Below are 14594 nucleotides of genomic sequence, written 5' to 3'. Positions count from 1 at the left end.
AGCGAGCGGCAGGAGCACTCGTCCGGTCAAAAGAAGTGTAGCCGCTGAAAGACCTCCGTCCCAGAATTCAAAGCGGTTCAGTGAACGGGGCCGATTCAGAGCCAGCCAACCAGGGATTTTCCCACCGCAGCACAAGACACAGCCTCCAAGGTGACGAGCTGCTTGGATGGTTTTCAATGCACCCTTAAGATGGCACAGAAATAACTCAGAGTGAACCCTCCTTTCATTCTCTCTCCGCACTGTGAGCGCATGAAACACACCCCCTTCCCCATCATTCATCCTCAACCAGATGTTACGAGGACAAGGAACCAAAGTGTGAGGGCTCTTTTGAGAAACACACACAGAAATGGAAAAAGGCCCATATATGCACTCAAGGTTTTGCATTAGATCCCTGAACCACCATAATAAAGGAAGGACTTGGCCGGGATTCTGCTTGTGTTCGTCTGGGGACGCAGTAAAACACGGGCCATTACGCTTTTGTTTTATTTGACCAATACATTAGACTGAAACTGGGAGATTTCAGCCCTGACATTCAGGTCTGATCTAGATCAGTTGTCAAAACCACCAATGAGATTTGTTCTGGTTTATAAACATTTTTCCATCCGACTGCTTTCGTTTTAAATATGTACATGAAGCAAATGCAATAGTTCACCCAAAAATGAATTGGAGTATGATTTTCTTTCTTCTGTTGAACACAAAAGAAGATATTTTGAAGAATGTTGGGAACCAAACCGGTATCTATCCATTGACTTCCATAGCATTTTTTTCAATATATACCTAGTATTATTGAAGTCAACGGCTACTGGTAACTGCTTGGTTCCCAGCATTCTTCAAAATATCTTCTTTTGTGTTCTTTTGGGACAACATAAGGGTGAGTAAATGACGACAACTTTCAATTTTGGGTGAACTATCCCAAGATTGTCATTAAAGGGTTAGTTCACCCAAAAATGAAAATTAGCCTGTCTTTTACTCACCCTCGAGGCATTCTAGGTGTATTTGACTTTCTTCTTTCAGACGAATCCAGTCGGAGTTATATTAAAAATTGTCCTGGCTCCTCTAAGCGTTATCATTGCAGTCAGCGGGTGTTTCTGGTCAACTGTCCACAAGACGTCAAATAAAGTGCGTGCATCCATAATAAAACGTGCCTCACACAGCTCCGGGGGGTGAATAAAGGCCTCCTGTAGCGAATCCATGCGTTTTCATAAGAAAAATGTCCATATTTCAAACGTAATAAACACTTTTCTCTCACTTCCGGTATCTGTCATACGCGGAAGGCGTTCCGGCTTTATTATTTAAAGTTCTTTAGGGAACAAATAAATACACTCTCTGCAAAACATTTACTTGAGCGCCCAAGGAAAAGTGACCTCTACAAAGCTGAATATTAATCAAGGCCCTCAATTCCCTTGAAAGCACAACTGAAGTCTCCCCCGATGCTAATCACACCCCCAGAAACCATTGCTCTTGCTGGAAACAATTTCGAGATGCTTGCTAATGTTTGTGAGGTTTGGCTGCCATCATTCTCAGAGAGCATAACTTAACCAGATGGACGGGGACGAGACTTTTGTTAAACCGATTACACAGCCGGTAATATCCGTTCCGTAATGAATTCCTTCATTTCTTAAACAGAGATACGGGACTTGAGGTCAGTCTCTGAGAAGGAAAGGAAAGTTAGGCTCATTTCTATGACTCCCTATGATGCCCTGGCAGTGGGATTTCTCACAGAGCCCGTTGGAAAGCCAAAGGCAGGATGCTATTGAGCCGAGAGGCCTGGGACTTCCGGAGAGAACAACTACTTTAATCCGAGTCCAAAAGGCCCCCATCGGAGAACCAATTGAGCCTTGGCTGGAGCCCAACAAAGCTCAGAGGCCAATTTAAATATCTACCTTTGTTTTTCCTGAGACTTAACCTGAACTGTGCAGTCAAAAACAGGAAACAAAGCAAAGACAGAAAGTATAAAATTCTACACAGAGACAACATGCGACACAAACTAGCACTTTTTTACATCTTAAAAATAAACACTCGTTTTACTTATTTTTTTTTTGTCTTTGCATATGAGAATTGACAAAAACTCAATGATGCAAAGTATAAAACTCTCTACAGACACAATATGTGACAATAGACCACAAAACCAGTCATAAGGGTCAATTTATCGAAATTGAGATTTATACATCATGAAAGCTGAATAAATAAGCTTTCCATTGATGTATGGTTTGTTAGGACAATATTTGGCCGAGATACAACTATTTGAAAATCTGGAATCTGAGGGTGCAAAAAAATCAAAATACTTAGAAAATCGCCTTGAAAAAGTTGTCCAAATGAAGTTCTTAGCAATGCATATTACTAATCAAAAATTAAGTTAATATATTTACAGTAGGAAATTTACAAAATATCTTCATGGAACATGATCTTTACTTAATATCCTAATTATTTTTGGCATAAAAGAAAAATCTATAATTTTGACCCATACAATGTATTTTTGGCTATTGCTACAAATATACCCCAGCGACTTATGACTGCTTTTGTGCTCCAGGGTCACATATGTGACAGAAACCATTACATTTTCTTTAAAAAGACAAATTTTAATTTTTTGCATGCATCATAAAAATGATACATTTTTGTGAGTGGTGTTTGACCATGCAAAACATACATTTCTAAGATGACTGCTTACTGACCCATGTCAATTTTATGTAAGATTGCACTGAATAATAATAGCTCACCTCTCCTCTACAATACATACAATTTTAGGCATCATTCATACTCATACCACAAAAACGGCAGGACAGGCTATGCATCAAATTTCGCAACTTAGAGATGTGATCAAACAACTAAATCTAAGTATGAGCAATGGTATAAAGCATAATAGAGATGCCTCAGTAATTTTACGATCTCAAAACAGCATTAAAAAGTCAAAATGTCCTTTAAAACACACAGAGCATGCAAAAGCACATCTTCATTATGCACAAAAATGCATATAAAAAGAATCTCACAAATGTCAGCTTTCATTAATGAAGTCACACACTGTCTGAGTGTCTGTTGTCTATAAAAAGTAGTAGTTCGACTATGTCTCAGCCCAGTTGTCAGCACAGAAGAAAAAGTGTAACGGCTCACAAGAACACACAATTCATTCACACCTGAAGTGTTTCTCTCAACAGGACGGCTTTGATGTAGCAGTGGAGGGAGGCGAACTGTGCTTCCTAAAAGGAAATGCCAAAGAATTTTAATAGAGCAAACAGTTCACTGACTTCCTATGGGAAATGACTTCAAAGCAGCCCTGTCCCTCCAAGACAATGAGATTGTGGGGCAATCTGTCCGTCAACAGCCTGTCTGTCATCAGCAAACGACCCAGACACGGGTCAGCAGGAAGAAAAGCCCAAGACAAACAATGCCAACACAATATGGACTTGTGAATTATCTTGTATTACAGCCATATTCATTTTTGAATCATCTTTTGATAGCTGATACTCATATGAAAAGGAAAAGGTTGGTTAAGTTAAGAAACAGTTAAGCATTAATGAAGCAGTCATGTGGCTGTCTATAAAATCAAAAAGTTTAAGCCATATATTAAACATCCACCAAACAGCTGACGGTAGCCACTGACTTCCATAGTATTTTTTTCCATACTATGGAAGTCAATAGCTACCGTCAACTGTTTGGTTGCCAACATTCTTCAAAATATCTTCTTTTGTGTTCAACAGCTCAAAGAAACTCATACAGGTTAGGAACAACTTGAGGGTGAATAAATGATGAGTAAATTTTCCTTTTTGGGTGACTGTCCCTTTAAATAACCATAATTCAATATCCCGGTTTTATTTTGTTTTCAAGGTGTTTCGCCAATATAAGGATAGAAATTCAACTGAATGCTTACATGAAAAGTTGTGCAGCCTTTTTAATTTCCATCTCCCCACTGATCTCTAGTCTACCACCATTCAACTCCATTCACAAAAGCATCAACAGGTCAACTCCAGCAACAAAAGACCCAACTGAGAGACTCTTTCACACATCTGACCTACTAAAAAGGCCATTTCCCAAAAGCTCAATGCTCCTGACCGGATGAACACTGTTTGCACAAGACTTTAACTTCAAATACACAGCACAAATCATACAGGTGCACTCTTAAAAATAAAGATAAAAAGTTTCTTTAGATCAGTGGTTTAGATTCTGGGGTTTGAAGCCACCAAAACAGAGATGGTTTTCAGAAGAACTAGATAATAAAAAAGTGGGAAAGTTAAGTTTTAGCCCTTTATTTTCGGTTTTAGCTTGACCACCTCAGACCAGCAACAAACCAGCTAAGGATTTTGAAACATTGTAGCTTGTCAACTAGGTAGACCAACTTGAACCAGCTAAAACCAGCTACCATGTTATTAAAGACATGCAAAATTACAAAAGCTCTATGGTACCACAACTTTATTTTTAAGAGTGTAAACCCAAATAAACACACATAATCTGCCTTACAAATAAAGATATTTGCTTTCGGATACTTGTAGGCTATTTTAACTTCCACACATTGCAAAAACACAGTTTTGTGATCAATAATTTACCATAGTTGCTGAATACTACTCTCATTTAGGCTTAAAGTTTTAAGAAAAAGAGAGCTTTAAATGTTCTTCTGAGGTAACGTGACATGACTAAACTTGTTCGTAAAGTTTTCAGCTCGTGTCACTGACAGAAACATCGCACGCTAATGTTTTACAGATTTCGCTCGAGTCTGTTTTTTACCTTGTAGTTGCATTTATCCGAGTTTCCTCGCTTTCCTCCGTTCACCGGAGCGCTGCAGTACAAAAACACGCACAAAGCCGTGAAAAAATGAACAAGTCTCCGTGACCCAGCCATTCCTGTCCGTCCATGAAGCTCCACTGATGGGAATGAACGCGAGCGAGGCTCCGCCGCCGATCGTGAAGGAGGTGCAAGTGGAGCTCACCAGACATGTGTGTGTGTGTGTGTGTGTGTGTGTGTGTGTGTGCACACAGCATAATGCCATTCCAATCCTACTGTTTCTGTAGTATGAAAATACAGTGCGCGCGACTTCACCTATTATGTTGAATAACAGGCTGATTACTGCATATAGCAGTAAAAACTTATTTTTGCTTACTTTTTTTTTGCAAAGAACTAGATAATAAAAAGACATCCCTGTCAGAAAATTCGGTTTAAGATGCTGTTTATTGCCTTTAGAAAATAACATGTGACCCTGGACCACAAAACCAGTCATAAGGGTCAATATTTTGAATCTAAACGTTTTTGATCATCTAAAAGCTGAATAAATGAGCTTTCCATTGATGTATGGTTTGTTAGGATAGGACAGTATTTGGCTGAGATACAACTATTTGAAAATGTGGAATCTGAGGGTGCAAAAAAATCAAAATATTGAGAAAATCATCTTTAAAGTTGTCCAAATGAAGTTCTTAGCAATGCATGTTACTAAACAAAAATGACGTTTTGATATATTTACGGTAGGAAATTTACAAAATATCTTCATGGAACATGATCTTTACTTAATATCCTAATGATTTTTGGCATAAAAGAAAAATCTATAATTTTGTATACAATGTATTGTTGGCTATTGCTACAAATATACCTGTGCTACTTAAGACTGCTTTTGTGCTCCAGGGTCACATATGAAACCGTGCACGTTTACAGTAATCAATATGTTTCATGCTTTATTGTGTTCTGATATCACATAACATACCCCTTTTGCAGTATATGTATACAAACTTTCTGTGATTTTTATTTAAATATAGTTTTATACAACCATGAATGTTCTACATGTTGCCACATGACCTCATCATGTTGCATATTTAATCCATAAGTGAGATAAATCATCTAGCGACTTTACACAGTCGCTAGATGATTTAGCCTACTGCATGCTACACAATTAGTATAAATACTATGATAGTTTGCTATTCTGAACATGTACAAGATTATTTCATAGTTCATTATTAAGCCATGTTCATTTGTACAGTGGTAAAGACACTTCCACATTTCATTGTCATTTAATTTCAGGTTGCAAAACCTGACAGACCTCATATGAGAGATTCACACCCTGTTATGACACGCTTGAAACATGTGAGACATCTGAAGTATGTCAGATGAGTGTATAATCATAACCAATAGTGGATGATGCATTAGTGAATTTTGAATGATCTGTTACTATGAGATTGGTTACTGCATCAGCTGTTTGTTGAATGTGTGAATCTTCTTGATTGCTAAGATGAACACATTTTCTTCTATCAATAATATTAAAATTACATACCAGTTTGTACTAAAACCAGACACATAAATGCATATCCGCCACCCTCAAATCAAACTTTATCAGCAGATGATAAAGAAAATCCAGCAAATACACATAAAATATGGATGTGTGCAGGTGCAAGACAACATTTTAAAGCAAAAATTAGTAATTATAGAACAGGTGAATGGTATTGTGGTTTGGACCAGTAAATTCAGTTTTGAGTGTTAGCAGTCAAGACACACGGTTTCATTCCTTTCAGATATACATCACCTGGAAAATATTGCTTTCTATGTAATCCTGATGATATTTCTGGCCGTGTCTCAAATGCTGGGGGGAAAAAGGACAGAGAGAAAGTTCGGCTCATCTGCTCTGTAGCCAACAGCCACGATGTGCATCCAGCGATCCTGTTTCAGATCAAAGACAGAAATCTGGAGGCCGGAGGAGTCGGGTGCACAGATACACGCAGATCCTCTTTCAGCTCCGCTTCTGTTATAGACACTCGCATGAAAACAAGCTGCTTTAAAGATGACCACACCAGCAATGCCCCCAACAGCTTTTATGATGCATTCATTATGCAGTGCATAAAATATAAATAATAAAGCCATAAATGTGTGTTATTGCCCTGCGAAAATGTGCTTTGATATTCTGGACAAATTATAATGGCTCACTTCATTAAGGAAATACATAGGTTTTGCTTTTTTTATTATATGGTGTTTTCGATTTATTGTTGTTCCTATAATTAATGCATATATTTTTAAATAGTATTAGCATGAATCATCAAGCTGCTTAAAAGGTTCTTCACAGTGATGCCAAAGAACAATTTTTGCTTCCACGAAGAAGCATTCAGTCTAAGATTCTTTAAAGAACCGTCTCTTTCTTACCTTTTTATAATCTGAAGAAGCTTCTTTCGCCACAAAGAAGCTTTTGTGAAACAGAAAGGTTCTTCAGATGTTAAAGATTCTTTATGGAACCCTTTAGACAAAAAGGTTCTTCTATGGCATCGTGAAGCACCTTTATTTTTAAGAGTGTACCTCAGTTTTACTCCTAAACATGACATTTATTTTTAAAATGTATTTTGGACTATATTTTCATTAAAAAAAAAAAAACATTGAACAAATTTACTTGGAAAAAAAAAAGCTAAGAAACTATTTTCACTCAATAATTGCTCAATTTCAAAGAAGCGGCAAGTTACACATTGAATTAAATGTAATATTTTGAGGTCTATATTAATTACTTATAAAACATCCAATTAATTAACAATTATTAATTACTTATAAAACAACTTCAAAATATCAGTTGCTATCATGGCATGTACAAAAAATTTTTGACTATATTTTAACTTCTTAAAATATTTTTTAGGTAGATCACTGTAATATTATAAATTATATTATTAACAGAATGCATTTGTTAATTTAAAGACAGTTTGTTTTTTATTTTCAGTCTACACTGTAAAAATTGTTGTACATTTTACAAGAAAATATTATTTAAAACTAGTATTTACTAGCAATTTCTAAGTAAAAATGGTTTAATTTCAGTGTATTTTTGTAACAAATTAGAAAAAAGGCAGAGCAATTTTCAGAGCAAGATTTAAAACAATAGCGCCACCTGGTGTTTGCATATGTATATGTGTATTATGTGTATAATATAATATAATATAATATATTACATTCTTTTAAACACACAAAACTGTGCAAGTACTGGAAATGTTACAATCCCATGACCGACTCAAATGCAAATGTAATTGTTGAAATGCCCCCCTCAGAGAAACCCCCCCTTGTGACCCAATCAATGCTTAATAGGTTTACTAAACCCTAGTTACAAAGCACTAATTAGTTTGGAGGTGGAGGGCGATGTTTGCTTAACAGTTGGCAGAAGATAATGTTAACTTAACTCCACTTGCAATTAGAGAAACAGTTTCAGAATTTAAAACCTAGATTAAAATTGTGTTTATATTGACTTTATTCCTTTATATTTTCAGCAAACACAATAAGAATCTTTAGCATTTAAATCATAGTAAAAGATTATTACATAACCGGTAAAGACACATATAATAAATTACAACATCACAGAGTGAGGCAGAGCGACAGAAATAATAATAATAATATGATCAAATGTGGATCTGCGACAATCAGCGTTCGTCTCTGCTGGACTGTATATCACTGAGGACGTTTTTCACCATGAGAAACTGAGATTCTCTGTGTGAACGCTTCAGCTTCGCTCTTCTGTTCTGGAACCAAATCTAAGAGACAGACACAAAATATCAGTCAAACATCTGCAATAAACGTATTAAATTTAAACTTCAATTAAAAAAAAAAAAAATTATTAAATTTCACATCTTCCAGTTTAGTGTTATGCATAGGTCTAGTACACATCCAGATATCCCTTAACAAATAATCCTGTATTAAATAAATAATAGGCCTATGGTTATCGATATATAGATATACACCAGTCTTCACCTGAATTCTGTCCTCATCTAGATGCAGTTTCTTAGCAAGTTCTTCCCGTATGTCAATGCCTGGGTATGAGTTCACTTGAAACACACTCTCCAATATCTTGATCTGGACATAAAAAATGTATAGTTAATAGCAAAATTATATATTATATCTATAGAAATCACAAATAGTCCATGGCTCAAACAGCTTTCAATATTCAGTGTAATAGGTTGCAAAAATTATAGCCTAGTTCACAACCTGCAGTTTTGTGCGTTTGACAATAAGAATTTTATTTTGAATAAATTAAACCCACTGATTTAGTTCTGGCACATATGATTTAAAGGAAAAATATCACATATGTGAGACCCTGGAGCACAAAACCAGTCATAAGTAGCATGTGTATATTTGTAGCAATAGCCAACAATACATTGTATGGGTCAAAATTATCGATTTTTCTTTTATGCCAAAAATCATTAGGATATGTTCCATGAAGATATTTTGTAAATTTCCTACCGTAAATATATCAAAACTTAATTTTTGATTAGTAATATGCATTGCTAAGAACTTCATTTGGACGACTTTTTCAAAGGCGATTTTTTTTTTCTCCAACTTTTTTCAAAAGCGATTTTCTCAATATTTTTATTTTTTTTGCACCCTCAAATTCCAGATTTTCAAATATTGTATCTCGGCCAAATATTGTCCTATCATAACAAACCATACATCAACGGAAAGCTTATTTATTCATATAAATCTCAATTTAAAAAAAATGACCATTATGACTGGTTTTGTGGTCCTGGGTCACATATAATTTTAAATAAATGTTATGGTGCAGCTGAACATTTACCTGAAAACTAGAGAAAGCCGTCCGCGGCCTGCGCCCGATGTACCAGTTCAGTGCTCTCCTGTAAGCGTCTGCTGGTGATTTACTGTAAGATTTACTGTCTTCATTCACCCTCACATCCACTGAAGCATCACTGTCTGCGACCACGCCACGGTTCTGACCCGCTGGTTTCACGTCTGAAGTAAATAAAAGACATTGTGTTAGGAAATAATCTCTATCAGTTCGCGCGCCCTATTCGCTGAGAAGAAGTGCGATTTATTCAAGTGAATCGGTTTGTTCGAACGGGTCGCTCCAGAGAATCGGTTCAGTAAACCGAGTCATAGCTCGAAATTATTGCCAATTTTTGGTGCAGGGTTTACTTCGAAACAATTTCCCCTCAAGAATTTCATTAATAATTACAACAACAAAAAAAGCAAGCAACCCAAGTTTTCTTGTAAAACATATACTTAATAATATTTGCTTTATCCACAACTTATCCATAATAATGTCGTTCCTAATATTAATATTAATGACCAATTTTATAATTTTATTTAATTTTCAAATAATATTTTCATTAATTATTATTTGCAAAGTCAAGCAGCATAACAGACTGTTTTTGTACAGGTAAAATAATAAATATATATATCACTCAACTTACAGTGCAAGCAATGTACGCTTTATTTTACTGAAGTAATCCAGTTGCACAAGTTTGGAGAGTTTGATGGAACTCATACTGAGGTTGTTTTCATTTCGGGTTTACAGTAGGCCTATATGAAAACACATCTCTAAAATATATTTGTGCCTATAGTGCGAGTTATTTTACCTGTCCACGGTCGGTAAGGTGCTGACAGGACGGTTCTCTGGTCCGGTCTGTCGAGTCCCAGGATGCTGTCGATGGTGAAGGCGGACTGTCTGGGCATCGAGCGGTTCTGATGCGCGCTGACTGTGAGAGAAGCCATCTGGAGATCGAGTCCTCTTCTTCTGGTGTGATCTGAAAGCTGGAGGCTCGTCTTTATAGCTCCACACTCCCCGAAACGTCACTAATTAAAGCCTAAGACTGAATGTTTTACATGAGAATCGCCGGCCCTCCGCATGGGGCCCCTGGACTGCAGGTAATTCAGGGTCCAAATGAGGCCTTCCAACCTGAAGCAGCAACCTGTTATCTTCTAGAGACACTGAATCCCTTAAAGCTTGAACGGGACAAAACAGGGCTGATGTGCCATTCTTTTTACTCACCAGGTAGAAAATTAGGCCCCGTTCCCGGGATTTATCTTCTCTTCATTTCCTTGTGCCGTAACTCCAGCATTATGAGAAAGCAGTCAACTAGTGCCTAATCTTATTTACCTTATTTTCTACCACACGAGTTTACAATAATAATAAAGCCTAATGCTGTTTAAACTAATCCTGCTGAATATTCCCATTCTCTCTTGACATGCATGGAGAAAGATGCTCCGGATCACAAAAGCACAATAGCTGCCTGCTGGAAGCAGCATGTAATAATTGACCCATTCAATGCCGAATTGATCTCTTTTGGTTGCTTGGCTGCTTTTAATAAATGACTTGCTTGTTTATTTGTCTTGGGCTCTCGGAGAGCGCCGAGGACACAAGCGCGGCCCCTGCGGCTCCATTGTTTTGCAAAGAAATGACCAATTAGACTTGTTTAAATGCAAACCAAATGAAGACCCATTAGAAATGAATATCAAATCACTCAACTTACAATACAAGCAATGCACGCTTTATTTTACAGAGGTAATCCAGTTGCACACGTTTGACGGAACTCATACTGAGGTTGTTTTCAAATACTTGAAATTAAAAACAAAATGTTTATTAGGTAATATGTATTCTTAGACACTTCAGAAACACGTGACCTCTTGACACCTTAACAAAAAATAAATATCTTCAGCACCCCTGCTGAATTTCTAAAAATATATTATACATTATTATACAACACTGTTTTAACAATTGCAGAAAAATCTACAAAAACGTTTCCAAAACCAGGCCAGTATGACATGCCTTAAAAATGCTTTTGAACATCATATTAACTTTGGTGTCTAATAATTGGTGTTTTTATAGTAAGTTTAAAAATTACATGATGAAAAAAAGAAGAGTGCCTTAAAATGCTCTAAATGTATGTATTAACCCTTATTAATTTTAAATGTAAGTTTATTTTTAGTTTGCTTTTATAAATTTTTTGTATGTTTTATTTGTAAATGTTTTTCTTTTTTTCAATTTTGGATTTATTTTTAACAATGGTAATACCTGTTTGTTATTTGAAAAAGTTTAATAAAATTTAAAAAAATAAAAATAAAATTTTTTTTAATTTAGCTTACTTTTATATATATGTTTTCATTTATTTTTTGCTAATATTTTTTTCTTTTTATTCTTTTCAATATTGGATTTACTGTAGATGTAACAACAATACCTGTTTATTATCTGAAGAAGAAAAAACACCCATTCAAAAATTCTAATTCTAAGACAATTCAGCATATAGAAGTTCTGTAAGGTGAGTCAAAGATCATCAGCTCATTTGAAAGAAATTTTAATACCAATCTTCATTGTACCTCATAAATCCATCAACTGATTTTGTATAAAGACATTTAGACACAAACATTTTCTTAAAGGTTAGAAATAATCATTTACAAATGAAATGCTGCAAATGCTTCAAACTCCATAACAGACTGTAATGGAACTGAAGGCGTGTCAGAATATGAACCATAAAGACCGTTCATTACTTCACGCAAACAATCAAATAAACCAAATCAATTATTGAGACAGTATTTAATTCTCAAAAAAACTTCCACCGTGTCAGATTTTTGGAGAAAAGCAAAAATGAATATTTCAGTTTGCAATTCCATCACCTGTTTCTTTTCTCCACAAGCTGAAGCATTTCAATACATTGGGCCATTTTGTGCAATGCAGGCTCCAAACATCTAATACCAAAAAATAACAAAAATTAAAGTATATCCCAAGTTTAAAGGCATTTGATCACGATTTAAAAAAAAAAAGTTTTTTGAAAACTTGGGATTTAGAGATAGAAACACTGAGTGATTACAAAACTGTCTGTAAAATAAATCAAACAGATGTGTGTTTGTAGATAAAAAAAAAAAAAAAAGTGAAACAGCCTATAGACAAAAAATCAGACCTGTATTAATTACAAAGAAAATATAACCTCATGAAATCATTTTGAAATGCAGTAGGATGAACCTCACAGAAATAATCAAGAACAGCTCATATTTTAGAAAGAATTAATTTGCATAAAGAAAATGCCTGTTTTAGGACAATTAAGATATTTAGTATTATTTTAATTACCATAATAAATCACGTTCTTGACACATTTTGTGAAATTCACTGTCACCGTTGATGTGATATGAACGAAAACACATGCAGCCTTAAAACATGATCAGTGAGAACAGAAAACCAGTATTAAATCAGTTATTATTCACACGTGCAACTTCATCGAAATAAAGCAATAAATGTCGCCTTGCATCTCCTCAGGTTTAGTTCATCACGGTAGTGGATTCATTTACACGCATACATTTATAAAACCCTCTAAAAGCAAATGCAGTTCAATAACGGATATGGTAAAAAATACAGGATTCCTACAAATAACTACTTTTGAGGGGTTTTCCCCAAAGTGTCCGCATGAATTCTTTTTTTGTCATATTTTGCAGTCACATATGACATCATTGTTTCTGCAGGCCACTCTGGAGAACCCTTGAAGAACAGGGAGGGATATTCGTGGAACCCAAGCACAGAACGGTTTCCATCAGGCCTCTGATTCGCCCTTTTTCTGCCCCTCCTCTCCTGCGTCGCTGTCCTCTGATTGGCTGTTGCTAAGGACCAAGATCTGTCCATCAGCAGCTGGTTGGCCGGGTCGACTCGATGCGGCTATCAAACGGCTTTGTTCTTCGAGATCCTGGAAGTTTGGAGAACACAGTTTTTGTTTTTAGTTTTTTAAAAGAAATTAATACTTTTATTCAGCAAGGATGCATTAAATTAACCTAAAGTGACAGTAAATACATTTATAATGTTACAAAATATTTCTATTTCAAATAAATGCTGTTCTTTTGAACTTTCTATTCATCAAAGAATCCTGAAAAAATACATATCACAGTTTCCACAAAAATGTTCATTGATAGTAATCAGAAATGTTTCTTGAGCAGCAAATCAGCATATTAGAATGATTTCTGAAGGATCATGTGACACTGAAGACTGGAGCAATGATACTGAAAATGTAGCTTTGCATCACAGGAATAAATTAAATGTTACAATATATTCATATAAAAAACAGTTAATTTAAATTGTAAAATTATTTCACAATATTACTGTTTTTACTGTATTTTTTAATCACATAAATGCAGGCCGAAACATTAAAAAAATCGTACAGATCCCAAATGTTTACCTTACCTTCTCTATCTGTTTTTGTTTATGAAGTTCTTCCTGTTGTTTCTCCTTGGCTTTGTCCAGCTCTCTCTGTTTCTGTGTGGTGTTGCGGTCCTGTCAGGAAATGTAAAAAAAAACATGCATCTTCGTGCATATCATCGGCATTATCAATTTTATTTGACCTGGCATTTCTGCACAGATCGAGTCATTTGAAATCAAATAAATGAAGAGTTTTCTCACCATCTCAGAGTGGAGGGCGATCTGCTTCGCCAGTCCTACACTGTCACAGATCTAATATTCAAGAGCATCAAAATCACCAAGTTGAGCTTAAAACAATCTAAAATATCCATATTTTTTTTAAATCAGGTGTATGTGCACATGTCCTTATTAAAGTATAAAATAAAAGGTTTATAAAAATAAATAAATGAATAAAATAAAATAGATAATATAATATTTTGTTATAATTACAATCTAATGATTTTCAAATATATATTTATATAGACTACAAATAAAAAAAAACTAAATAAATTATAGCATAACTCATAATAATATATGACAATATTTATTTATATAATAACAATAATATGGGTGTGTGTGTAAATTATAGCTTAATATATATTAATATTATACATTACATAGTAATATAAATATATATTATTATAATATTATATAACATTAAATTATTAATGTAAGAATAAATTATATATTTTTTAAGTATACTAAAATGTTTATG

General features: G+C 35.0%; 3 protein-coding genes across 4 annotated transcripts in view; all 3 read right to left on the bottom strand.

The window, feature by feature from the left end:
* Positions 1-4904, bottom strand: part of il17rd (interleukin 17 receptor D) — a 44418-nt gene extending 39514 nt beyond the window's left edge. Inside the window, exon 1 of the mRNA XM_016562112.1 lies at positions 4717-4904. Coding sequence (XP_016417598.1) covers positions 4717-4830 — 114 coding nt within the window. The 5' untranslated portion in view covers positions 4831-4904. The remainder of the gene's footprint in view (positions 1-4716) is intronic.
* Positions 4905-8350: 3446 nt separating this feature from the next.
* On the bottom strand, positions 8351-11260 carry hesx1 (HESX homeobox 1). The gene is made up of 6 exons (XM_016562216.1): positions 11224-11260; positions 10549-10668; positions 10302-10469; positions 9503-9675; positions 8683-8784; positions 8351-8465 (listed from the first exon to the last, which is right to left on the bottom strand). The coding sequence occupies exons 1-6, from the start codon at positions 11258-11260 to the stop codon at positions 8355-8357; spliced, it is 711 nt and encodes a 236-aa protein (XP_016417702.1). The 3' UTR covers positions 8351-8354.
* A 1395-nt stretch (positions 11261-12655) lies between these two features.
* The window catches only part of appl1 (adaptor protein, phosphotyrosine interaction, PH domain and leucine zipper containing 1), a 19471-nt gene continuing 17532 nt past the window's right edge, over positions 12656-14594 (bottom strand). For both annotated transcript variants that reach the window (XM_016562089.1, XM_016562099.1), the window contains exons 20-22: positions 14102-14152; positions 13886-13975; positions 12656-13394 (exon numbers count right to left, since the gene is read on the bottom strand). In XM_016562089.1, the coding sequence (XP_016417575.1) occupies positions 13245-13394; positions 13886-13975; positions 14102-14152 (291 nt within the window). In that variant the 3' untranslated portion in view covers positions 12656-13244. The remainder of the gene's footprint in view (positions 13395-13885; positions 13976-14101; positions 14153-14594) is intronic.

This window comes from Sinocyclocheilus rhinocerous, unplaced genomic scaffold, assembly GCF_001515625.1.
Source record: "Sinocyclocheilus rhinocerous isolate Xijiao unplaced genomic scaffold, SAMN03320098_v1.1 scaffold671, whole genome shotgun sequence".
NCBI classification, from domain to species: Eukaryota; Metazoa; Chordata; class Actinopteri; order Cypriniformes; family Cyprinidae; genus Sinocyclocheilus; species Sinocyclocheilus rhinocerous.
Note: the sequence above shows the minus strand (reverse complement) of the source record. Positions and strands in the feature narration are given on the sequence as shown.

Excerpts from the sequence above, each read along its gene's own strand:
- hesx1 (XM_016562216.1), bottom strand. The coding sequence starts at position 11,260 with ATGAGTTCCGTCAAACGTGTGCAACTGGATTACCTCT. Across the intron at positions 8,785-9,502 it reads CGGCTTTCTCTAGTTTTCAG|ATCAAGATATTGGAGAGTGT; the intron begins GTAAATGTTCAG and ends TTTTATGTCCAG. Across the intron at positions 8,466-8,682 it reads TAGATGAGGACAGAATTCAG|ATTTGGTTCCAGAACAGAAG; the intron begins GTGAAGACTGGT and ends TCTGTCTCTTAG.